Genomic DNA, 24,738 nt, shown 5'->3' on the forward strand with positions numbered 1-24,738 from the left:
AGAGCGGGTGGGAGGGGGACAATGGGGCTCAGGACAGAGGGAGCTTGCTGGCACCAGCTGCTGTCTCAACTTGCTGATCTACTTAAAAGGGCAATGTACTTAGAATGGGCTAAGCATAATTAAAGGGGCAATGCACATCTCTCTCTCACACACAGGATGCGTGTCTCTGTCTGCTATAATGACAGGTTTCAGAGTAACAGCCATGTTAGTCTGTATTCGCAAAAAGAAAAGGAGTACTTGTGGCACCTTAGAGACTAACCAATTTATTTGAGCATAAGCTTTCGTGAGCTACAGCTCACTTCATCGGATGCATACTGTGGAAACTGCAGAAGACATTATATACACAGAGACCATGAAACAATACCTCCTCCCACCCCACTCTCCTGCTGGTAATAGCTTATCTAAAGTGATCACTCTCCTTACAATGTGTATGATAATCAAGTTGGGCCATTTCCAGCACAAATCCAGGTTTTCTCACCTTCCGCCCCTGCTGCTCCCTGTACACTTCGTATCTTGACATTGTGTTTTCCTTCATCCCAGGCGCTCTTTATTCCACCTCTCTAGCAATTCAACTTCGTGTGTGGCAGTTTACATACTTAGTTGGTTCAGAAATGATTTTCAATTTTACTCATGATTTTCAAAAGCCTCCAACTCCCATTGATTTAAAGGCACTTTCACACACCATGAATTTTAGTACTGAATTGGGCCTCAACTCAGGACAGCCATCTAGTTCAGGACAGCATTCAAATACATGCTTAACTTTAGGCATGTGCTTAAATCCCACTGACTTTCATTGTCCCAGCTGAATTAAATACAAAAGTAACAGCGTAAATGATGAAAAGGGAACTCAAATTTTAAGTAGTCAGTTTTAGCATCTATGATACTGTAACATTTATATTATTTAGAAAGCGTTTTTTAACCTGATAGTGTCCCTTTTAGCCTCTTCATTGCCATTAACTGTGAAATATCAAGCATATCATGAGAAGTCCAGTACCAAGAAGAAGGTTCCAGTTCAAATTTTGCCCATCTTCATTTTATAATAGTAATACATACCTCCCAAGAGATAAAAATTGATTTAAAAAACAAAAAAACTACCTATTATGCGTAGTGTGTGGCTCTCCAAATACCCTGTGTGGCCAATCTTGGAGTTGTTGCACAGACTTCTAGAAACCGACACTTAAATATCATCTTTGCTTTTTCAGATTACCAGAGGCTTCTCTTGGCATCTGGAAAGCCACTCCACCCCTCCTTGTCTCTCTTATGACCAGTTCAAGCAAGCAAGAAGTCTCTCTTGTCTGGAATATAATTAAGGCAAAATGAACAAAACAAGAGGGTGGATTTGAAGCATCAACCAAGTTAATTATGTGCTATTGGTGCCGTTACAAATTAAAATCCACAACACAGTTAAATTAAGGAGCTGGCCCATACCCATAAAAGCCAGGAAATTCAGAGCTACGTCTGAGAAATCCAAGCTGCCTTTATAAGATGAAGTGCTGGGTCTAAAACCTCTGCAATACTGAAGCACAAAGAAAAATGAAGCATCAGTCTTAAACCTGAATTTCCTGGCCTTTATACAAGTTAGACCTTTGACATATTAAATATTTATCCTTGCACATTACTTTGGTGCATTTTATTTGTAAAATACTTTCCAAAAATGTCACAGCATACCCCACATCTTCAAAAACAAAAGTAACCATGTAAAGTAGTAAGTGCAGACTTATTTCTTACGTGGATCAAGACAAACATCTACAAATTTAAAAAAAAAAAAAAAAAAAAAGAACCACTACTGGGATAAATCACAAGACCACTTTTGATAACACAGGCAATACATTTTATTATGTTGTCACCAACTGTAGCAAAAAAATGTTTAACAATTAACTGAATAATCAAGGGAACTTAACTGTCAACAAGAATTCAAGAGTTTTTATTCATGTTCTAAGTTTTGGCCAAGGAGGGTTTGGTAGGGAGAAAATAAACCAAATATACACTGGGATAATAGTCTATTACCAAGTTTTAATGCCTTCTTCAAAAGCATTAAGTATACTGAAGCATCTTATTGCAGGTTATGTATCATCTCCTCTTTGGCAATAAGATGTGTGGTTTTGTTAACTAGGGCCATCAGTGAGTTGAGCTTGTGAGACCAGTCATTGAGTAGGTTATTTGGGTCCTTGGGCCTCTGGAAATTGATAATTCCTGCCAACCTGTCTACTTTTGCAAAGATGGTCTTATTTACTACTAGGTTGGACAGGAACTCCTCTGATTCCTGCAAAGGAGACAAACGGCATTGAATAAGGAGAACAGCATTTGTAATTAACAAAATACCCAATATTGTTTTCAAATTTCCAGTTAACACGACAGCAGTGTGACTGAGGTGTTACCAATACTAACAGTAATACAGTCTCTTAGAATTACAGTACTTATAGTGGCCATAATATTTAATATTAACGCCTCTGGCATTGGAATTATGTTGTAGATACTAAACTACTTAAGGTCAGCAAGTTCTGATGTTAGCCACACTAAACAGTTAACATCTATTTTCAGTTCAAGATACATCTAACAAACTGCACAAGTCAAATATATTACATCTGAAAGCCTCTTAACATACAATGGGAGCACTTGGCTAAACAGCTTCCAGAACATGATTTCTACTGCTAAATTCCACACCAATTACACTGTACAAACACTGGTCAGGTAAATGATGCTTCTGTGAGGTGGTGCTGTGCAGAGCAGGAGGTGCAATTAAAACATCTTAAAGCAAAATACTCTGAACTAAACAAGCTGTGAATTTGCCCTCCCAATGCCAGTGGGGTGTAGGAGGGGGTGCGGAGTGCGGGAGGTGGCTCAGGTCACGGGGTTGGGGTGCCAGAGGGGTGTGGCAGGGAGCTCAAGGCAGGGAGCTAGGGGGCTCAGGGCAAGGGGTTGGGGGTGCTGGAGGAGTTTGGTGTGTGGGCTCCGGCGAGCTGCAGCTTACCTCAAGCGGCTCCGGCATGGCAGCGGCGTGCAGCGGGGATAAGGCAGGCTCCCTGCATGCCCTAGCCCCATGCCTCTCCCGGAAGTGGCCAGCATGTTCAGCAGTGGCTCCTGGGGGTGGGGTGGGGCAGGCATCTCAGCCACGCACTGCCCTCGCCTTCAGGTACCACCTCTGAAGCTCCCATTGGCTGCAGTTCCCTGTTCCCGGCCAATGGGAGCTGCAGGGGGCAGTGCCTGCAGATGAGGGCAGCACCCGGAGCCCTTTGCCTCACCTCCCCCAGGGGCTGCAAGGATGTTGCGCTGGCCGCTTCCGGGAGCAGTGCATAATCAGGACAGACAGGGAGCCTGCCTTAGCCCGCTGCGCCATGGGGCTGGCAATCCTGCGGGCTGGACTGAAAGCCCTAATGGGCCAGATCTGGCCCACGGGCCATAGTTTGCCCACCCCTGCTATAAACTCATTATCAGAGGCAAAACTGAAAAATATTCTATTTAACATCTGTATTATTGCTCCTGAGAGATTTTAAACAGTTTCTGAATTATAATAATTGAACCAAAATTCAATTAATGTTACCTGTATCTCTCTGAAAGTTAATATTGTTTTTTTCCATTTCGTTTCTGATGGTAACAGCTGGAAAGCATTGGTTACACAAGGATGGGCATCAGAGACTAAAAGCAATATCATCAGGGCTGTTTTGAGGCTAGATACATTAATGATTGTGAGGCGCTCATATACTATAGTGATAAGTATGAGAGAGGGCAAATTTTCTTCCTCCAGGTTCTTTACTCAGAGTGATATATTTCTACCTCCTCTTTTGCACTGGATGCATGGCTGTTCCAAACACTATTTGTGATAGACTTGTAATATATTTTTCATCTTAAACACCAAATGCAAATAAATGCAAATTAAGTCAAAAAGCTATTTTCTTGAATACTGAGTTCTCTACCATATGGACAAGTCTAAGAAGAATGCTGAGGATATCCTGAGCAACACTTACATCAACAGATAGATCCAGGAGCTGTGCCATCCTCTTCATTGTAATTCTGGTATAATATTTTGCCATTATTCTAATATTCTGGAATAAAAGTGTTCACAGTAGAGGGTTATTTGCAAGAAATAACTGACAGGCTCCAAAAATATAAAAGTCAATGTTAAAAACTGATTAGGACTTGTGTTGCTATAATGGCTTATCCAGAGAAAGGTATGTAAACGAATAAGGGGTCTTTTCTTGGATACATACAATTCTCCTGCATATACAAAGGCAAGATACTAACTACAGATTTAATATTAAACTGCACTCTTTTCAAGTTTCTACCCTAAGCAGAATTTTACAGGGCCGAGTCTTATAACTCATGTAAGCTCTATTTAAATATTAAGTATTTGTTTGCACTCGTGCTGTTTTGTTTATAATTCCATTGTTTGCACAAACTGCTATATTCCAATTTGTTAAAGTGAATGCAAAAATTAGTTTATAATTTCTGAGCCCAAGTGGTGGAATGTGCATCACTCTCAGAGTGCTTGATCTACTTTTTTGACACAGCATCAGCGGCTAGCAAAGACACATACCTACAAAATTAACATTTCAGGAATGCAAAAGAAGTAGAACATTATGAAAAGAAGAAAAGACAACTTATCAGCTTCTCTCATATCTTCTCTCCTGTCCCTCTCTTTGTAAATAAAATAAGCAAAAAGCATTTTTAGCAATTCCATGCTTAATTTATATTGTAAGAATGGTTAAAAAACAGGCTGTACTTACGTGCTCCACAACTCTGTTCTTCAAGTCTTTCCATCTCTTTTCACCTTCCTCTGTATAACCAAAGACATCTGTGGCAGGACTGTCAAGACTTCCTTCTCTTAATTCCTTTCCATATTCCTCGACTAGGACGGTCCAGCGCATCAACTCCATAGTGGTAAATAGTTTTAAAAGATCTCTGTAAATGGTTTAATGAAATCAGTTCACAATTCTATACCAATAAAACTTGTATTTTGTATTAAAAATCCAGCCATAGCAAACAGCTTGATTTTATCACTACTAATTATAACTTTTAATTCTACTCAGCACTTTAAAATTTATAATTCACAAATGGGAAGTTTTTACATTAACACTTCCTATTGACTGACTGATTCTCTCTCTCACACACTCACACACACTCTACGGCCTCAATTTCCACTTCTTTGTACCATATGTTATCTTAGTCACCTGTGCAAATTTGTGCCAAATTCTACCAAACCAAACCATTTCACACCCACTTTGCACAGCTGTACTTGACTATACAAGCTGCACAGTATTGTTTTGGGAGAGACAGATACTCGGAGCTAAATTTAAAAGGGGGTGTCATCAACCCAGTCTCTCCTGTCCATCTGCAATTCTCGTATGTACATCCATGGGTGCAAACAACAACATTTAAAGTAATTTATGCTTGATTTGTACTCCGTGTGCTTATGCAAAAAGGGTTTGCACATGTAAATTCTATCATATGCATGTAACGATTGTATATGGACCATATTTTGAAAATTAGACTCTCAGTATTATTTAGTGAAGTATTATGGAATAATAGCTGTTCAGACTATGTCCAGAATACAGAACTCTCCAACACAGACACACATTTATGTTACTATTTATAATTCTAATTTGCACACTCACAAAAACATCTTTATAGATTTTTTTTTCACACCACATTAATTGTATAGGAAATATTTACAGTAAACCAATGGTTCTCAACCTGTGGCCCAATCAGCACAGAGCTGCGGCCCATGTGACATTCTCAGGGCCATACAGGTAGCATTGGATCCAGCCCACCATGGTAAATAGGTTGAGAACCACTGCAGTAGACTAACAGTAGCTGAATCCCTTCTGCCTTCAAAACACTCCTTAAAGGGCTGTTTTTTTGTTTGGTTTTTTGTCAGAGTGGACTATTCAAAAGATACTTACTTATACTTAGGGATTTCTTCTAGCTTTTTGTCACTGCTTATTCTGTGTACCAAATCAGACTGTTCATTGTCGTAAGGTGAAAGGATAACATACAGAACAACATTCTTCAGTTCCTGTTCAAAGGAAAAAAATGGTGTTTTTTTATTACAGAAAAACAGAACAAAACAAAACACAATACTGACGTCAAAACAAAAGCAGTTCTCAGAGTATGAATAAAATGTATGTGGGGCTAATCTACTGTACATATAACAATATACATTCTGTAAGGCTCAATTTTTTTAAGAAACTAAGGTAATAAAACAAAATAAAAATAAATTTAATAACTAAATTTGTCAAAACAAAACTTTTACATCTTGATCACAAGGCAAGATGATTCAGGTCAAGTTATTTGTAATAATAGCATTTAAGAGAAAAACAATCTTGAGTTTGCAGCATTTGCATTGTGTATGCTGTTTCAGAGCTAGCTCCATAAATTCAGAAAAATATTGTTCAGAATTTAATTTCACAAGTTGTTCTAGGCTTTCACTCATGAAATGGAGAAGTTAAGTCATCCTCAGAATTTAAGACAACATACACTATATGTCATTGATACAAATACTAATTACATAAGAACACGCATAATTGCTTTTATTATATTCCTCCTTATGTAGACAGTTTGTTAATGTTCATATACACGTAGATGGACTAAAGGATCCATGTTCATCTCTAACAAATACAGTAAATATACAGTAAAATGGGTATCTGCCACTATGAACTGCTGCAGTTCCATTTGCCACGTTTTTACCTGCTGCCATTTTTCACTTTCAGCCTGGATACAAGGAGTATCATAAATGGCTCTGTAGTGCTTACAGATTGAGAGGTAGGAACCTTCATGTTGATCCAGCTGAATCATTAAGTTGTAGTATTTCAGCTTTGATTTCTGAAACAATTTCAAACAAATGTCAAAATCTGAAACAGATCCACTAATCTCACAAATTACAGCCAACTGAATTCCAAAGACTGACTATACAAAAACTCCTGTGCATAAAGAGAACTGACAGATTGACAGAAAAAAAAATCCCTCCATCAACTTTACCTCTGTGTTTTCTTCCTGGAAAAACTTGGTGTTAATTTTTTTGCTGATAATTTGGGTCCGAACATAGTCTTTTACAGCCAAACAGAGTCTCATCTGCTCCAAGATGAATTCCACCCGCTCTTTCTTTTCCATTGAACCATAGGTTTCCACCTAAAAAGGAAACTGAAGTGTTTAACTCCATGGATCTTTATTTAATAATGTTAAGGAGAGATGCATGCCCTTCTAGCAAAAGATTTTCATCATACTTCTTTCATGTGCTTATTATAAAATATTTAGCTTTCAACCAAAGCTGCTATATGTATAATTCTACTACATGGACTTACTGAGCATCATATATATGTTATAACAGAGGACAAATTCATACGGTCTGACCGCGTGCATTTAAATCACCCAAAGAGTACGCACATAAGCCAAAATCCCCCCCAAAACTTGCCTTATGCACTTGTTTATGCATGCATAGTCAAACATACACAAACCCCCACTGACACGCTTCATTTATGCACACACACATTTAAACATTTGCCTCTTGTTTTCTGGAAAAGTTTCTTAAGAAAGGCATTGTAACCAAGAAGCTAATTTTACTCAGAAATCTCTACCTTTGAACAAAGCATCCACACACTAGATGACTAAACAACAACATTCATTAGCTTTGAAGGAAGTGTATCCACCCCTTTCAGCAGAAAAAACGGTGGCTGTTATGTGGCAAACAGATGGGAATTCTCAAGCTCTGAAGAAATAGAAATGTGAAAAAGTGTAGGGTTCTCTTTGGTTATACCCTCACATCCTTAACTCAGCCCAAAGGACCCACACACTACTCTTTTAGCAGAATAAAACATGGGAGGGAATTCCTTCCAGACACATCAAGAGCCAGTTCCCTGTGCCAAATTCATGTAAAAAAACCCAAACAAACAAACAAAAAACCAACAAAGAACAAGTGGATCCAAGAACACTTCATTTTGAATGCTGGCGTTCCAGAAGTCCAAAGATTAAATTAGGACTAAATCTTCTGTACCAGCTAATACACAGGAACCTCCTTTCCCAAAAGGAAAATATGCTGAGTAATTTTCAGCATCAGCCAAATTAGCAGAGCTAGAGCATCTTCAATCTAATTACACTTCCACTAAATACAGTTAATTGGTTCCTGGATAGCTATGCTTGATTAAGCCTCAGCTCTCTCTACAATCTTACTGTTAGTTGTTGAGAAAATATTGATTTTTGTAGGTGAAACACTTATGAACCATATGATGCATTACCTGTAGTTCTTGCAAAATTGAAGCAGCTTCTTTCACGTCACCATTCTGTTCTTTTATTGTTGCAAGTGTCTTTGTAAGACGAGCACGCTCAATTTCCACGTAGATCTGGAATTAAAATAAAATCCAACACTGAAACTTATTTTACTAAGTTAAAGCGTGTTACATCTAAGGCTGCAATACACACATCTGCGTAACTTTACACCCATGAATAGTCTCATTGAAATCTTTCTACTGTTCTTTAAATGAAGTGAACATAATGTGATGACTTTGTGAGTAGAGCATTAATTTATGTTACACCTGCTTTAAGAAATGTTTCCATAGAAGTTTCCTCTGTGCTACAATAAGAGTTTAATATTTGGAAACTCAAATTAAGTTTAAGGAGAGTGTATAGTCTGTATTTAAAAACCATTACAATAGGAAACACTTCTTTTTAATATTTCGTTAATCTATTGTTCACGACCAGTGCTGTAGCCCTGGCAATATTCAGATAAGAGATACAGCAGAGGCAGCAACGCTGCAAAGCTCCCTTTGTTACTGAGTCTCAACCCTGATCTGGAAGGTCAGCATCTAGGAAGAAGATAATTCATTCATCTCTCCACCAAGACTCTCACTGAAGCAAACAATGATGGCTCATTTTGTGATGGGAACTGTTGTCTACCACAAACTCGGATGGAAACTATCTCCTTTTACAAGCACTTCTGACCAGCCATTAGTTAACAACTTTTGGTTACCAGCTACCTAGGCTTGATTTGAACTGGTAAAAGGTGTAAGAGTAAATAAACACAGACTTCTATGATACACTTCCTATTTTGTTAATTTTCTATCATACCTAATAAGACTAAGAGTAACACATGTTTAACAGGTTTCAGAGTAACAGCCGTGTTCGTCTGTATTCGCAAAAAGAAAAGGAGTAATTGTGGCACCTTAGAGACTAACCAATTTATTTGAGCATAAGCTTTCGTGAGCTACAGCTCACTTCATCGGATGCATCCTTACTCCTTTACTTTTTACATGTGTAACATAACTTAATAAATATACAATTTGTAACATTAATCCTCAGCTGCTGAAAACTGGTGTGTTTTGTGATTGTAACTGCATATGCCCTTCCAGACCTTCTGGCACACTTACACCATCCACAATGAGTAGAAGAAGGATGTGATTTTGCCCTTCATCAAAAAGGGCAGCAAGGCCGAAGCGAGTAACTACCGAGGTATTACACTGTTGGCAGTCCCAAGAAAATCTTTGTTTCCATGTTAATGTCTTGAATCAGTGATGCATTTCACAGCAAAGGCTGTGCTGTTTTAGACCTGGTCATTCCACTAACGACCAGATCTTTACCTTGAGACAGCCTTTTGAGAAGATGTCTGAATTTAATAAGTCACGTGCAGCACCTTTTACAGATTTCTTTCAGCCCTTTTATTCAGCGTATTGAGCAACGCTTGGGAGAATCTAATAAGGCAACTTGATGTCCCTGGGAAGATAGTGTCATTGACAGAAGAGCTCTATAATGGAACAAAAAGCTCAGTTCAAGTTAATGGTAGACACACAGCATAGGTTCCTATTTCCATAAGAGTTCAGCAAGGCTGTGTCCTGTCACCATCATTGTTCAATACCAACATGGATAAGCTCGAAGAGGCAGCTGTTGGTAGTGTCTGGCTGACCACCATTTTGCTTCAAGACCTCAAATATGCCAATCACATTGCCTTGTTGGCTCTCTTTGGTGAATCACTGCAGCTGACGGCCAATCTGCCTGTGCAAGCAGCAGCACACACTGGTTTGGTTACAATATGGACAAAACTAAGTCCCCTAGCCAGTACCATCATGTAGCTTTGTGACAGATTTATGTTACCAATTTGCCTGGGGCATCAGGTGATTAGGCTGAGGCCGCAGGACTTTGAGGGGAGGAGATGAAGGAGCACATCAAGTGACTAAGTTTTAAAGCTTTATTAATAAAATAACAGCGGTGAATGCGGGGTGCTTCCCATGTCACTCAGAGGAAGGAAGAAAGCGTTAGTGCCCATGCCCTAACCCACTTTCATACTTACACATGCACAACCCAAGGCTGGCCAAGCCTGGGTGTAACATAAGAAGAAGAGGGGGAAAGGTGGACAAGAGTTTTGTTTTGTGCACAGGCCATCCAGGGTCTGCTGTTGATTTTTTATTTGCTTTAGCTTTTAGGAGGGTTTTAAGTCCTTGGGTTTTTTGGGGCGTTTTGTTTAGGGACTTTTGTCCCCCGTGCTTTTTGTACCAGTCCACACTGGCCTTTTGTGGCTTTTTTAAAACACCCCAGCTTTAGGGACGCAAAACTGTTGTTCCCCCCCCACTGGCCTTTACCGTTTTACTAGTTTTTGCAATTTTTGGCAGTTTAGTTTACTGCTTTGTTTTTACGGCTGGTTGGGGTTGGAATTCAGGCCCCTGTTTTTTTTGGCAGGCAGCTGAGAGTCAGTTGTGTGCCATGGCCTTGGGCTGGAGTCAGCGTCTTATCTTTGGACCTAGCTGGAGCGTCGAGCTAACCCATTCCCTTTTCCCTTCCTCCCCTAACGGCCTCTTGTAACCTGCAAAGGAACTTTTCACTCCACACTCTCACCTTCAACCCCTCCCAAAATCCATTTTTATGTATATGCCTATATAGGCATTAGTGATATACAATGCTGGTGCTTACCCAGGGGACCCCAAAGGGGGGCAATTTTACTGTGACATTCCCATGGGGCTATTTTACTGTGACTGTGACAGCTTCCAACTCTAGGTTACAACCACTTCAGCATTAACCGGGTGGTTGCATGAAGGGTCTGGGCAATCCTAGCGAAGAGGTACCACTTTCATCCTCACCGTCATGCAAAAGCACCTATCTGAGGTACCCCAGCCTTGCAAATTGGGGGGGGAGAGGGGTGAAAAGAGGAAGGAGAAAATCTGTGATTTGGAAGAATTGGCTGAGCAAGAGTATTATAGGGATTTCCCAATTAGTCAAGGATGAGAGCTTTGTTTCTTTTCTAACACTAATGCAACAACATGACCTGCCACCCTCAACGGAGTGGTAGTACTTACAACTAAAACATCTGTTGATGTATCAGTTTGGTTCGGATGTCCTAGGACTGCCAGAAGTCCCAGAGCAACTGGGAATCTTGGAAATGTTTCATAAACTCCTTAGGCCTATGTCTACTACATATGCTTTTACTAATGAATAGGCCCTCCACTGGTCTGGAGTTTTTTTGTGAACCCATAGAAAGGGAAGTTATCACAGCCCAATGGCAGAGAATATTACAGAATGTTACAAATGCTTCTGTGATTCTCAGCAAAATAGTCTACTCATAATGTACTTGACACCACAGAGGTTGGCAAGATGGGGTCCCTGTCCTCTGATGTTTGTTGGTGCTGTAAGAAAGAAAAAGGAACCCTGATGCATATACTATGGGACTGTCCAACAGTCAGACAGCTGTGAAAAGAGGTGGACATTAGTAAAAAATAGTGTCTGGCCTCAGCAACCAAACCTCAGCTGAAAGTTATATCTTAGGTTATGTACCTACTATGCTATGTTTAACTCCACTGCAAAGATTTTGGTTCTTGAGGGCTGCAATGATTACCAAGTCCATGATGTTACATAAATGGAGGAGTAGGCTTATGCCTGGAATAAAGAAGTGATATTCGGACCAGTATGAGTTAGCAGCAAAAGAAAGAATCGCTTTTCGATGTAGAGACCAATATGAATTCAAAGAAATATGGATTTTTTTTTATATACGTTTGGACAAAAAAATTTTAAGATAGATCAAATAATGCCAGCCTTCCATTCCACCTGACATCTCTGTTTTTTCTGTCCTTGTCCACTTCCCTGTGGTCCCCTCCTTCACCTTTACGCCTATTAGTGTATTTTTTTGTTTGTATAATTCCCTCCATCCTAACATGTTACACCTGAGTAAAACTGTCTGATTTTGTATTGTCCAGTCTTGCAGCATCGACAAGTTGCGTAATTGCATAATTTTATTGGAAATCATGTGAACTGTGCAGAACTTGGGAACATATACAAGATGTAAGTCATTTTCTTTTTTGTATTTTTTGTTGTTTGATTATGAAAATTAATAGATATGGTAATCACAAAAGAGGAATGCTGCTGCACAGTCAGCAGTCTCATGGTCACCAAAAGCTTCAGTGGTGCAATAAGACTGCCATTGATGGAAACAGACTGCACATCTAACTAAATTGTCTGAAGAACCAAGCTAGAGATCTATCCAGGAGGTACTCGATGTACAAGGAAGCTATGTCCCTTCTGAATTTGCCTTTGATGATGATGATGGATATGTACACAACTTTAAATCTTATAGTCAACAATAAGTACTGAAAATAAATCTTAAAAAGACATTGTAGGGTCCAGTTGAACTCAGTATTTGCATTTTTTAAAAGCAAATTGTACAAAAGCTAAGCCTAATAGAAATGTTCCCATGAATTATATTTTTTGTTTTGGTTTTTGTCCTTTGTTTTTTTAAAATTCCTACATCAAGATTTTTAAACAAAAAAAATCACATTCAGTGTTTGGAACATAAGCATTCGACACCATGCTAATTCACCAGAATAAGGAAGTAAAACTAACTAGTCTATTTTCATTGCACAAAAGGAGACATAAAAAGTAAACACACACCATTAAATTGAATTTTTAGAATTCTCAGCTTTAATACTTGAAGGTGTCATTAAAATAGAGACTTTAAAAAAAAAAGTATTCCAACAAGTTACTTAAATGAGCAATATAGGGAAATAATTTTCCAAGATATTTTGAATAGAAATATACAGATTTCCTTATCAGATTAATTTCAAAATGTGTTTTGGCTCTCTCTCTAACCAGAAAAAGGAAATAATGGTAACAAGACATGCTTTAAGAAAGGCAAATATCCTTTTTATTATGCCACTAGACATCAAAAGGTTCCAGTCTGAAAACAAAAAGTCTTACCTTTCCTTCTGTTACCATACGCAGTGTGTCTATTAATCGCAGTTTGATTGGTAGGTCTGTAATCTCCTCAACATAAGTACAGCACTGCTGGACCATTTTAGCAACTGCCTGGTGTAAACAATGCAAAACAAAATATTACTCTATTTTTAGATTTCTAGAAGTGTGCCAAGAATATAATCTTGGAGTATTTATAATAAAATATTAAGATACGAGGACTATTAATATCAAAGTAAATGGACTCTCTCCCAAAATAAGTGTGTGGGTGTGTTGGAGGGGCTGTTTTCACTCCTACTAGGCATGAACTTAATAGGATAAAAGAGAAGAATAAAAGACCCATGGCATGGCCATGGCTGGCCTGGGGCAACTGACTTTGGCTCGTGGGGCTCCGGCTTCAGGGCTAAAAATTGCTGTGTAGATGTTTGAGCCCACCCTCACAGAGCATTTCAGCCTGAGCCCCGGGAGTTCAGGTCAGCTGACCCAGGCCAGGCACGAGTTTTTTATCCCCAGGTAGACATAACCAAAGTGAGCAGATGACCTTCCACAGGAAGATGTTACTGAGATCAGAGGCTGGCTCAAGTCAAATGGGATGTGTCTATATCACTTCTCTCAAATTTGTTCTCAATTTACTTGTTTGGGGGATTCATTCTAGCTACACTTTTCCCTTGAAGAGCAGAATTGATATTTTCTTATGCCAAACCAAACTGACTACTTTACAGGCTGGAAAGAGCTTATCTGTTTGCTACCAGATTTCCATAATATAAAAGGAAGTGTTCAGTATGCATTTTACCCTGGTCTAAATAAATAGTGGGGTACACTGTCCCTTCCTTTGTGGTATCTGTAAATTTCTAGAAAAATATGAAGTTATTTCTGGTTGATGTCAGCATACCAGTTTCAAATGTATGTGTTCTCACATAAAGTGTAGACCTGTATGATCATGATAAACAGATTTGTTGCAAAAAGAAAAGGAGGACTTGTGGCACCTTAAAGACTAAAATTTATTTGAGCATAAGCTTTCGTGAGCTACAGCTCACTTCATCGGATGCATTCAGTGGAAAATACAGTGGGGAGATTTATATACACAGAGAACATGAAACAATGGGTGTTACCATACATACTGTAAAGAGTGTGATCAGGTAAGGTGAGCTGTTACCAGCAGGAGAGTGGAGGGGGGCTGGGAGGGGCCCTTTTGTAGTGATAATCAAGGTGGGCCATTTCCAGCAGTTGACAAGAACGTCAGAGGAACAGCAGGGGGAATAAACATGGGGAAATAGTTTTACTTTGTGTAATGACCCATCCACTCCCAGTCTTTATTCAAGCCTAAGTTAATTGTATCCAGTTTGCAAATTAATTCCAATTCAGCCGTCTCTCGTTGGAGTCTGTTTTTAAATTTTTTTGTTGAAGAATTGCCACTTTTAGGTCTGTAATCGAGTGACCAAAGAGATTGAAGTGTTCTCCGACTGGTTTTTGAATGTTATAATTTTTGACGTCTGATTTGTGTCCATTTATTCTTTTACGTAGAGACTGTCCAGTTTGACCAATGTACATGACAGAGGGGCATTGCTGGCACATGATGGCATATATACACTGGTAGATGTGCAGGTGAACGAGCCTCTGATAGTGTGGCTGATGTGATTAGGCCCTATGATGGTGTCCCCTGAATAGATATGTGGACACAGTTGGCAACGGGCTTTGCTGCAAGGATAGGTTTCTGGGTTAGTGGTTTGCGTAGAGGGCTTCTACATCCATAGTGGCTAGGATGGTGTTTTCAGGAAGATCACCGACAGATTGTAGTTTCCTCAGGAAGTCAGTGGTGTCTCGAAGATAGCTGGGAGTGCTGGTATCGTAGGGCCTGAGTCTACATAGCCAGACAATCCTGCTGTCAGGGTGCCAATGCCTGAGATGATGGGGTGTTCAGGATTTCCAGGTTTATGGATCTTGGGTAGCAGATAGACTACAAGCCATCAGGAACAGTATCCCCGATAATGTCACGGCAAACCTGGTGGCTGGACTTTGTCCTCACCCATAACTACTTCACATTTGGGGACAATGTAAACCTTCAAATCAGCGGCACTGCTATGGGTACCCGCATGGCTCCACAGTATGCCAACATTTTTATGGCTGACTTAGAACAATGCTTCCTCAGCTCTCGTCCCCTAATGCCCCTACTCTACTTGCGCTACACTGATGACATCTTCATCATCTAGACCCATGGAAAAGAAGCCCTTGAGGAACTCCACCATCATTTCAACAATTTCCATCCTACCATCAACCTCAGCCTGGACCAGTCCACACAAGAGAGCCACTTCCTGGACACTACAGTGCTAATAAGAGATGGTCACATAAACACCACCGTATACCGGAAACCTACTGACCGCTTTGCCTACCTACATGCCTCCAGCTTTCATCCAGACCACACCACACGATCTATTGTTTACAGCCAAGCTCTACGATACAACCGCATTTGCTCCAACCCCTCAGACAGAGGCAAACACCTACAAGATCTCTATCAAGCGTTCTTACAACTACGATACCCACCTGCTGAAGTGAAGAAACAGACTGACAGAGCCGGAAGAGTACCCAGAAGTTACCTACGACAGGACAGGCCCAACAAAGAAAACAACAAAATGCCACTAGCCATCACCTTCAGCCCCCAACTAAAACCTCTCCAGCGCATCACCAAGGGTCTACAACCTACCCTGAAGGATGACCCATCACTCTCACAGAATTTGGGAGACAGGCCAGTCCTTGCTTACAGACACCCCCCAACCTGAAGCGAATACTTACCAGCAACCACACACCACACAGCAGAACCACTAACCCAGGAACCTAACCTTGCAACAAAGCCTGTTGCCAACTGTGTCCACTTATCCATTCAGGAGACATCATCATAGGGCCTAATCACATCAGCCACACTATCGGAGGCTCGTTCACCTGCACATCTACCAGTGTGATATATGCCATCATGTGCCAGCAATGCCCCCTGCCATGTACATTGGCCAAACTAGACAGTCTCTATGTAAAAGAATAAATGGACACAAATCAGACATCAAAAGAATTATAACATTCAAAAACCAGTCGGAGAACACTTCAATCTCTTTGGTCACTCGATTACAGACCTAAAAGTGGCAATTCTTCAACAAAAAAATTTAAAAACAGACTCCAACGAGAGACTGCTGAATTGGAATTAATTTGCAAACTGGATACAATTAACTTAGGCTTGAATAAAGACTGGGAGTGGATGGGTCATTACACAAAGTAAAACTATTTCCCCACGTTTATTCCCCCTGCTATTCCTCAGACGTTCTTGTCAACTGCTGGAAATGGCCCACCTTGATTATCACTACAGAAGGGCCCTCCCCCCGCTCTCCTGCTGGTAACAGCTCACCTTACCTGATCACACTCTTTACAGTGTGTATGGTAACACCCATTGTTTCATGTTCTCTGTGTATATAAATCTCCCCACTGTATTTTCCATTGAATGCATCCGATGAAGTGAGCTGTAGCTCACGAAAGCTTATGCTCAAATAAATTTGTTAGTCTCTAAAGTGCCACGAGTCCTCCTTTTCTTTTTGCGGATACACACTAACACGGCTGCTACTCTGAGATTTGTTGCAGTTTAACATCACACTTTACATGTAAACCAAAAACTGCAATATCAATTTCATAATTCATTTTCTTCTGGAAAAAGTCAGTTTTACCATTGTGAGCTAATTACTGCTCTGCTGTACTATTATATATGTATTCCAGTATGTGCTAAGTATCTTAGTCCTTTCCCCCCCCACTTCTTCTCAACACAAAAGGGGGAAAAAACGTACAACTGAAGTTTTTGCAACCTAAAAATATATCTCCTTCCACACAGCTCAGTTTGCTCTGCTATAAGCATAAATAAAAATATCATCTACATTTACAATCACTAAAATAAAATTAAGACATATCAATCTTCATAGGTCTGAAGGGAAGAGCTGATCACCAGCTAGGGTCAAATAGAAATCCCCCTGTGATATAACATTATTGAATACCTAGGTGCATTTAAAGAGGTGGAGGTTACAACTTCGTCTGAAATATCAGACTTTACAATCCTCATGTACCCTTCCTCACTAAATCCTGGGTGTCTCAACCAAAGTCAACAGTTAGATAAACATGTAAGCGAAAGTCACTAGTAATCCTGTTTCATATGAGCTAGGTCATGCTTGACTAGTGTGGATTAGTGTCTTTCATGAGGCTTGAATAAACTGGAATTGTAAGCAATCCCAAGCATCAGCACTTCAGAAACACTTGACATACAAGACTAGAATACTAGTTAAAACAGCTTAATGACACACATTTTCGTGGATTAAGAACTGCAAAGGACGCAGACCTCAGTGATCAGGGCTAAGCATCTCTCTCAGAGAACACAGCAGAGAATAGGTAAGCAATACACCATGGCTTTTCCCCAACTTTGGACTGCTTAACGGAATTTTACATTTCAGGCTGTCCCTTGCTCTGCCTCACCCCACCCCTCCATTCCCAACACTGATGTATCATTTCCACAATATGTCAGTTGGAGCATATGACAGAGTACTCTCTAATGCTGGGGCATGACAGTGGGGTCCTATTCCAGGGTGCACATTGGCAGAGATCCATCCCCACTAAATATAAATGGGGAAGTCTAAAAAAAGGAATTAATCAAGACCTGTATTGGGTCTAGACTTGTTTATTCTGGATATCACCAACAGGTAACAGGAAGGTGCAGAAATCTCAACCATGAAATTATGTAAGAGTGAACAGATATAAATAAGACCAAAGTGGAATGGGCAAACAAGAAGTCTCTTTATCATGCATAGCTTTTTGGCATTTCATGAGGCTAGGGGAGAATATAATGTGACCAATGTATTAACACAAAACTAGGTACAGTACCATAGTACCAACAGGGTTAAAGATACCTAAATAGAGAAGCTGAAAAAGGAATTGGTGTTGCTAGTCATCAGAGACTTGAAACCTAGGTGTAGTGTGAGGTAGCGATCAAGAAAGTTTAACAGATGCTGGAAATGAGCAAGAAATGGAGGAGATTGGAATTAATACAAAAAGCTGCAGAGGATGTTTAAATATTGTGTTTAAAGTGCAAGCTACTAAAGAGGCATAAAGGGAGGAGAATAGGAATCTAAGATTACAACTAAAAGGCTAGAAAAAAAGATCAGAAATAAGATTCAAAGATAAGAACCATAAACAAAGGGGACAAAGTCAATCAAGTTTTTTGAGTTGATGTTAAGCTCCAGAACAAAGTGACCAAAATTTAACGGAATCCCACATTCACATTAAATTAAGGATGTGTTCACTCAGAGGAATTAGTGAACAGATTACTGTTGATACAGCAGCAGGATGCTAGGAGCTTTAGAGAGATATGAAGACAAAAGGGAACATTTTCAAAAGCAACTCAGGCACTTAGGAGTCTAAGCCCCGTTGACTTTCAGTGGAATTTAGAAGCCTAAATCACTTTTGAAAATTTTACACCTAGGATGTCTGCAAATTCTTGGGACAGTGCCTAACAAACGAACAGAAGAGAAAAACAAAAACAAAAAAAAAGGCAACATGAGCGAAGGCTGCAGTTAAGCATGCATGAGTGCGTGCATATTAGGGATGTAAATACCATTTTAAAAAGTATCCATTTTAACCATTAAAATTATATTGGTTAACCGTTTAACCGTTAACATGATGTCCCCATCCAGCAGAGATCCGGGGCTGCCACCAATCTGTTTTAAAAATTAACTGCAATATATTAACGGTAAGACTAATACTTATCGTTTAACTGTTTAATATTTTACATCCCTAGTGCATTTTTCAGTAGGTTAATGTGGATGACAGCAAGGTGAATTTAGCACACAAGCCTCCTTGACTAAGCCTATCAGAAGCAGCAACAGAAGCTGGCATTAGTATATTCAGAAGGCTATTAAAACACAAAGAGCACAGGCACTACACAGAAGCTGAACTAGAAAGGTAACATGATATCTTTCCTTCCTAAACAGCTGCATTTCTTTGTTTAAAAAAATATAAGGTCACCTGTTTTAACTGACTTCTTCTCTTTGACAGAATAATAATATTTTCATTAAGAGCATCCCAATCTTTAGCTTCATAACACATTTTTACTACAGCAACCAAGATACGGGACGTGGAAACCATGTCAGAGGCCTGCAACAAACAAGAAGTGCATTAGTGACCACCGATCCACTACCACTGCAGAGCCTTGACAATACAAAAACAAGAGCAATAATCCATTATAACTCCAGACCCACTATCTTCAAAAGAATGGGGAAACATGGCACAGAGCCAGACTTCCCACCCGCTCCACCACCATCAAGGAAAGGGGGAACATGGCAGAGCCAACCACTCTAATTTCCCACTAGCACCACTATCTGCCAGGGAAAGAGGGAACACACGAGAGAACACCCCAGAAATAAATGTGTTGCACAGCATAGTCTACCTACCGTTCGTGTCTGTTTTTCCAAAGAGAGTAGGGTTTCAATGACCTCTTGAAGTCTTCCTTCCTAATATCATGGACAAACATTATTAGGACCAACATTGAAAAAAATACAGAACAGTTTAACCCAAGAATAGCTAAATGTATTATAGAAGAAAAAGCATAAGCAAAAAGCATAAGCAAAATCAGGGCAAAAGACTAATTTCAATGTAGTTTATTTCTTTAACAAGGAAGATAGGAATAAACATTAATATAATACTTAGCATTTATATAGCACTTTTCATCTGTATATCTCAAAGTGTCTTACAAAGGTGGAAGTATCATTACCCCCATTTTTTTATGGATGGGAAAACATATACAGAAATTAAGGGAAACAATTATAGAGTGGCCTTTGGTTTTGAGTGCCTAACTTGGGACATCTTGAGTCTGATGTTCAGAGGTCATGACCATACTTTAACATCATTTGGACCGGTCACAGCTCAGCGTACTTAAAAAGCAGGACTTTGTGTGTCTGAAACTCAGCATCCAAAAACTGATGCCCAAAATCAAAAGCCACTTTTGAAAGTATCTGTTAAATAACCCATGCAAAAAAATACAGCTAGTCAGTGACGGAGCCAGGAATACAACCAGATCACTTGAGTCCCAAACCCATTCCCTCTTTCTCATGTAAAATGTGTCTATGCTTTAATTATTGATTTAAATTTAAAAAAATCCCACCTTCAGATACTTAAACTTCCCTCACTTTAAATAAATTAGTTGTTGTAGTATATCTCAGCTTTCCTTGAAATTCACAGACCCATACAGATAACTCCACACAGAAATGACACTCAGTTGCAACAGTACACATTTTCACATTAGGAATCTGGAGTTATGAATAATCTCAGGGCTGTCAAGCTATGACGACTTGAATTAGGGAGATTTTGAAAAGCTGCCAGTTTAAATGTATAGCTGACTGTAACACATAATTTAAAAAAGAGACAGAAAAACAGAACATGTTCCCTCAGCTAGAGAGCTACCATAAGTAACAGTATGGTGAAGGCAGGAATGTAACCATCAATTTAAAAAGCATATAAGTATATTCCTCCTCTCCCAGTATACCCATAAGCCTCCATTCTCACATGACACACAGTAAGGCTGTGTCTTTACAAGGAAATGTGGTCAAGCTTGAAAACATGCTCGATAAGCCAGATTTAAATTCCTAAACTTCATCCGAATGAAGATGAAAGGTAATTTGATTTAGTCGGCCAAATACTAGCCTAAACTAGAACATGACCACTTAAATTAAACTATCAGCATTACCCGGCATGTACACTAGGAAAAAAAGTTGAGTCTGGGTCTGCCTTGGGACTACTTAACCTATTCAAGACAAAGCCTAAGTAAATAAAAATGTAGTTAAATACTGTAACAAAAAACGTTGCTGTTACCCATCTCTCCCTTCCGATATTAAACAGAGCAAGCCAGGAGGTAGGTGACACATGCCTTTGCACTTCATATACATCCTAATCAAGGGAGTACAATGTGGAAAGCTCATGCTCAAATAAATTGGTTAGTCTCTAAGGTGCCACAAGTACTCCTTTTCTTAATGTGGACTATATGTCCTATATTTGTCTATGGGATTTAAAGGCCATTGTAAGGAACTTTAGATCCAAAAACAGATTACATTTCCAAACAAGTATTTTAGCTACACTTAATAGAGGTGTTTGTAACAAACAATGCAGCACTGGGCTACTTAAGCATAAAAACTGGAAGAATTTTTAGAAGGCATTAAGGTATTAGTAATACAGATAAGGGAATTTTCTTCCAAAAGTTATTTTTATCCTGACCAAGTCCCTTCAAACTGTGTACCATAGCTTGTCTAGTATATGTCCACCTACAATCACAGAAATAAACTGCACAATGACATATATGGCCTGTGCCTGACTGACTATATTGCAGGGAAATATCCTTGGTTTCCTAATTCTTGTGCATCACCACTGTACACGTGTCATACATGGCATCAGTCCACCTCCTCCCTATGCAATTTTGCAGGCTACACCTATTTGGAAAGGGCAAGCTGCAGCATAAAGCCTAAGTCTGGCTGCTGGGGGGAATGATGCCTCCAGGATCCCAATGTATGCTGCAGTGGGCAGTCTGTGTCTGGCTATGCTGAAGTAGAGAAGGTAGGAGGGGGCACAGTTTTGTCACCACACACAATCCATAGCTGCTCTCCTGGGATTCTACTGTAGCCCCCTTCCCTGCACACAAGGGCCTTAAAATACCAGGTGTCACAGGAACACACTTGTTTGCTAGAAGCTGAGAGTGGAGGACAGGGAATGGATCACTCTTTGACTGCCTGTTCTATTCATTCCCTTTGAACCACCTGGCACTGGCCACTGTAGGCAGACAGGATACTGGGCTAGGTGGATCATTAGTCTGACCCGGTACGGTCATCCTTGTATTCTTAGATGGTCTCCATCCTCCAGCCGGGAGGGATTCCTTCGTACAGCTTAGTCTGTGCTGGCCTATTGCTGCACGCTGGTGGTTATTCTCTCTCTCTCTCTCTCTCTCTGCAGATCCCTTGTGCACACCAGTCACCAGGCTGGTGGGCTTGGCTCGTCCTTTCCATCCCATAAGCGGCACACCCCCCCGCCCACCCAGTGGGGGTCTCTGCCGATCCCACCAGCACACTACATGCCGCAGCAGGGCCCTCGGGCGGGCGATGGGGCGCAAGCTGGACGACTTGGGAGACCGCCCCGTGCCCGGTCCCGTGGCTGTGTGAAGCGGGGAGGGGCACGGCGCTGTCCATAGCAGGAGACCGGTCACGACACAGATACATCAAGCCCGGAGCGTTCCCCCTCCCCCCCCCACGCCGCGGCCCCCAGCGCATTCACCTCTCCCCTGTTTCCGAAGGGGGGCGGACCCAGGGCGTGATTGGGCCCCCCCCCCCGGGGCTGACCCCCTCGCAGCAAACACCGGCCCTGCCCATCCCCCCCCGCCGGAGGGGGGGTTCTCCCCCACTGCGGGGGCGCTTGCTGCGGCGTACCTCCCTCAGCCCCCTTGCACCGCGAGCGTCCCCCGGCCCGGCTCCCCGGCGGGCGGCCTAGCCCGGGCCGCGCCATGACTCAGCCCCCGCCGCGGCCGCCGGCTGCCCTTTACCTGGGCCAGCCGCTCGCACTCGGGCAGGCGCTGATCCACCGTGGCGCTGTAATCCACCTCCATCTTCACGATGCGGCCGTCGGACCGCTCCGCGCCGTCGTCCGCCATCCCCCGCCCGCTCCCGGCTCGGCTCCGCGCCGCGTCCCCGGCCCGGCCTCAAACACACACCGGAAACCAGCAGGGGCACCCACTCAGGCAGCAGCGCGGGCAGCTGGCTCGCGGCAGGACCCCGCAGGCACTGGCGGAGACACCCCACAGCCGCTGCAGGGCCCTGCCTGGCGGGGAGGAGGTAAGGGAGGAGGAGGAGGAGGAGAGGCAGACCTGGGGGAGGGGAAGTAGCAGAGCCCTGGCGGGCGGGGGCGGCATGAGTAGGGCCCTTGCAGTGGAGGAAGGAACTGGCAAGGGGGAGGGGCTGTAGCCGGGCCTTGGCCGGAGTGGGGCTTGGGGGAGGGGCAGTACCAGGGCCTGGGGTGGGGGTGGGGGGAGCAGGGCTTTGGATGTTAGGGAGGGAACAGATGTGGGGAGGAGCAGGGCCCTGGGAGGGGGGTAGGGAGCAGGTGTGGGGGAGGGGCAAAAACAGGGCCCTGGCTGGGGTGGGACTCTGGAGGGGCAAGGGTCAATAAGCTTGTGCTCAAATAAATTGGTTGGTCTGTAAGGTGCCACAAGTACTCCTTTTCTTTTTGGTCAATAAGCTTTAGCTGAAGGAAGGGGAGAGGTGCTGTTGTGTTTAGGGTTCCCTCTCCCTCCCATCTCCGCCTTCCTCCCCCCTCCCGCGACGTTTTTTGAGTTAGGTAAGCGGTGCTGCCCTACAGCCCCCTCTTCCTCTCCGGCTGCCTTTGCTGGGTGGCTGGTATGAGCTCCCCTTCCTGTTTCAATCTGCTTTTATCACTGGTTACAATAATGTTCCAAAGAGACACACACTGAACCCACAAAACAGTATCATGCTGAATGGTACCTGAATGTAAAGGTACCGTTTTATCCTGTGGGATCACTCTGGTGTAACATCAGGTCCCAAGTGAAGGTACCATCTCACCATGGCACAATGATTCTTGAACACTGTGCTGTTATGATGTAGCAGGATGCTGGTACTTGAGTGTGCTGTCAGTTTGCCGTGGTCTCATCACTAAGGTGGCATGTCCATGTAATGATGCTTTGACATTGCTGTATGGCAGCATGTTTCAACGTGATAATGCTTTCATGCAGTGATACTCGGAATGAGGCTCATGAAGTGGCTCTTTTTGTTTCTCCTGTAGCTCTTTGCAGCATGTGATATTAAAACGCTGTGTGATTTGATTATTAACCAATCAGGATGCTTTTACTATGTTATTAAGAAGTTGTAGATAATAAAATAATAATAGTTGGTCAGTCATTTTGCCGTGAAAATAATATATGTCAACTAAATATTTTCCCTGTCCTACTGTTTAAATATGAATACATTGTACTATAGTAAATGATGTGATGAATTCACACTACTGTGGCTCTTTTGGGTAATATTGATCGCTAATTTCGCTCCTGAACCACTGAGGTCTGAGTGTCACTGCTTTCATACAACATGACCACAAAAGGCGATATCTTTGATGAGATGTGATGATGTTTTAACAGGGCAAGTTGCATCCCAGCCTTTATTAATGCAACATAAATCATACTGTAAACTGGCATGTTGATCGAACACAATGACTGTTTAATGCAAGACATTGTTGTACAGTCTAGTGTCACTTAATCCAGTAACGTTGCATTATATGGTAATGAGATGATGTTTCAGAGCACTGGGATAAAGTTTTTAGGAGGTGTTGTAGCATTGTAATGTTCTGGCATTTTGTAGTGGCATTGTACATTGTAGTGGCATTTTGATGCAACACGTTGCACTACATCATACTAACATTGGAACATTTTGGTGCGGCATTTTCACATATGGTGATAGGATGCCATCACAATGTTCCAAAACAAGTTTCCATTGTAAATGTTATGTTGTCATACTCTGATCC

At 41.5% G+C, this 24,738-nt stretch overlaps 2 protein-coding genes across 2 annotated transcripts in view; one reads left to right on the forward strand and one right to left on the reverse strand.

Moving 5' to 3' along the window:
* Nucleotides 1-1,028: 1,028 nt before the first annotated feature.
* On the reverse strand, nt 1,029-22,972 carry PSMD12 (proteasome 26S subunit, non-ATPase 12). Its single transcript, XM_073311589.2, has 11 exons — nt 22,754-22,972; nt 19,626-19,685; nt 19,201-19,329; nt 13,165-13,272; nt 8,229-8,333; nt 6,976-7,125; nt 6,685-6,819; nt 5,901-6,013; nt 4,725-4,899; nt 3,966-4,043; nt 1,029-2,263 (listed from the first exon to the last, which is right to left on the reverse strand). Exons 1-11 carry the CDS (start codon nt 22,859-22,861, stop codon nt 2,054-2,056), a joined length of 1,371 nt encoding a protein of 456 aa, XP_073167690.1. The 5' UTR covers nt 22,862-22,972; the 3' UTR covers nt 1,029-2,053.
* PITPNC1 (phosphatidylinositol transfer protein cytoplasmic 1) overlaps nt 22,562-24,738 on the forward strand; it is a 200,999-nt gene continuing 198,822 nt past the window's right edge. The window contains exon 1 of the mRNA XM_078848644.1: nt 22,562-23,042. Within this exon, the coding sequence (XP_078704770.1) occupies nt 22,824-23,042 (219 nt within the window). The 5' untranslated portion in view covers nt 22,562-22,823. The remainder of the gene's footprint in view (nt 23,043-24,738) is intronic.

The sequence above is a fragment of the Lepidochelys kempii genome, chromosome 14 (genome assembly GCF_965140285.1).
Source record: "Lepidochelys kempii isolate rLepKem1 chromosome 14, rLepKem1.hap1, whole genome shotgun sequence".
Classification (NCBI taxonomy): domain Eukaryota; kingdom Metazoa; phylum Chordata; order Testudines; family Cheloniidae; genus Lepidochelys; species Lepidochelys kempii.

Bases quoted from the DNA above. Each gene is read 5' to 3' on its own strand.
- PSMD12 (XM_073311589.2), bottom strand. From the start codon at position 22,861: ATGGCGGACGACGGCGCGGAGCGGTCCGACGGCCGCATCGTGAAGATG. The intron at 4,044-4,724 runs GTAAGTACAGCC...CTTTTATTCCAG, and splicing joins AGAACAGAGTTGTGGAGCAC to AATATTAGAATAATGGCAAA. The intron at 2,264-3,965 runs GTAAGTGTTGCT...TCTCCTTTGCAG, and splicing joins TCCTGGATCTATCTGTTGAT to GAATCAGAGGAGTTCCTGTC.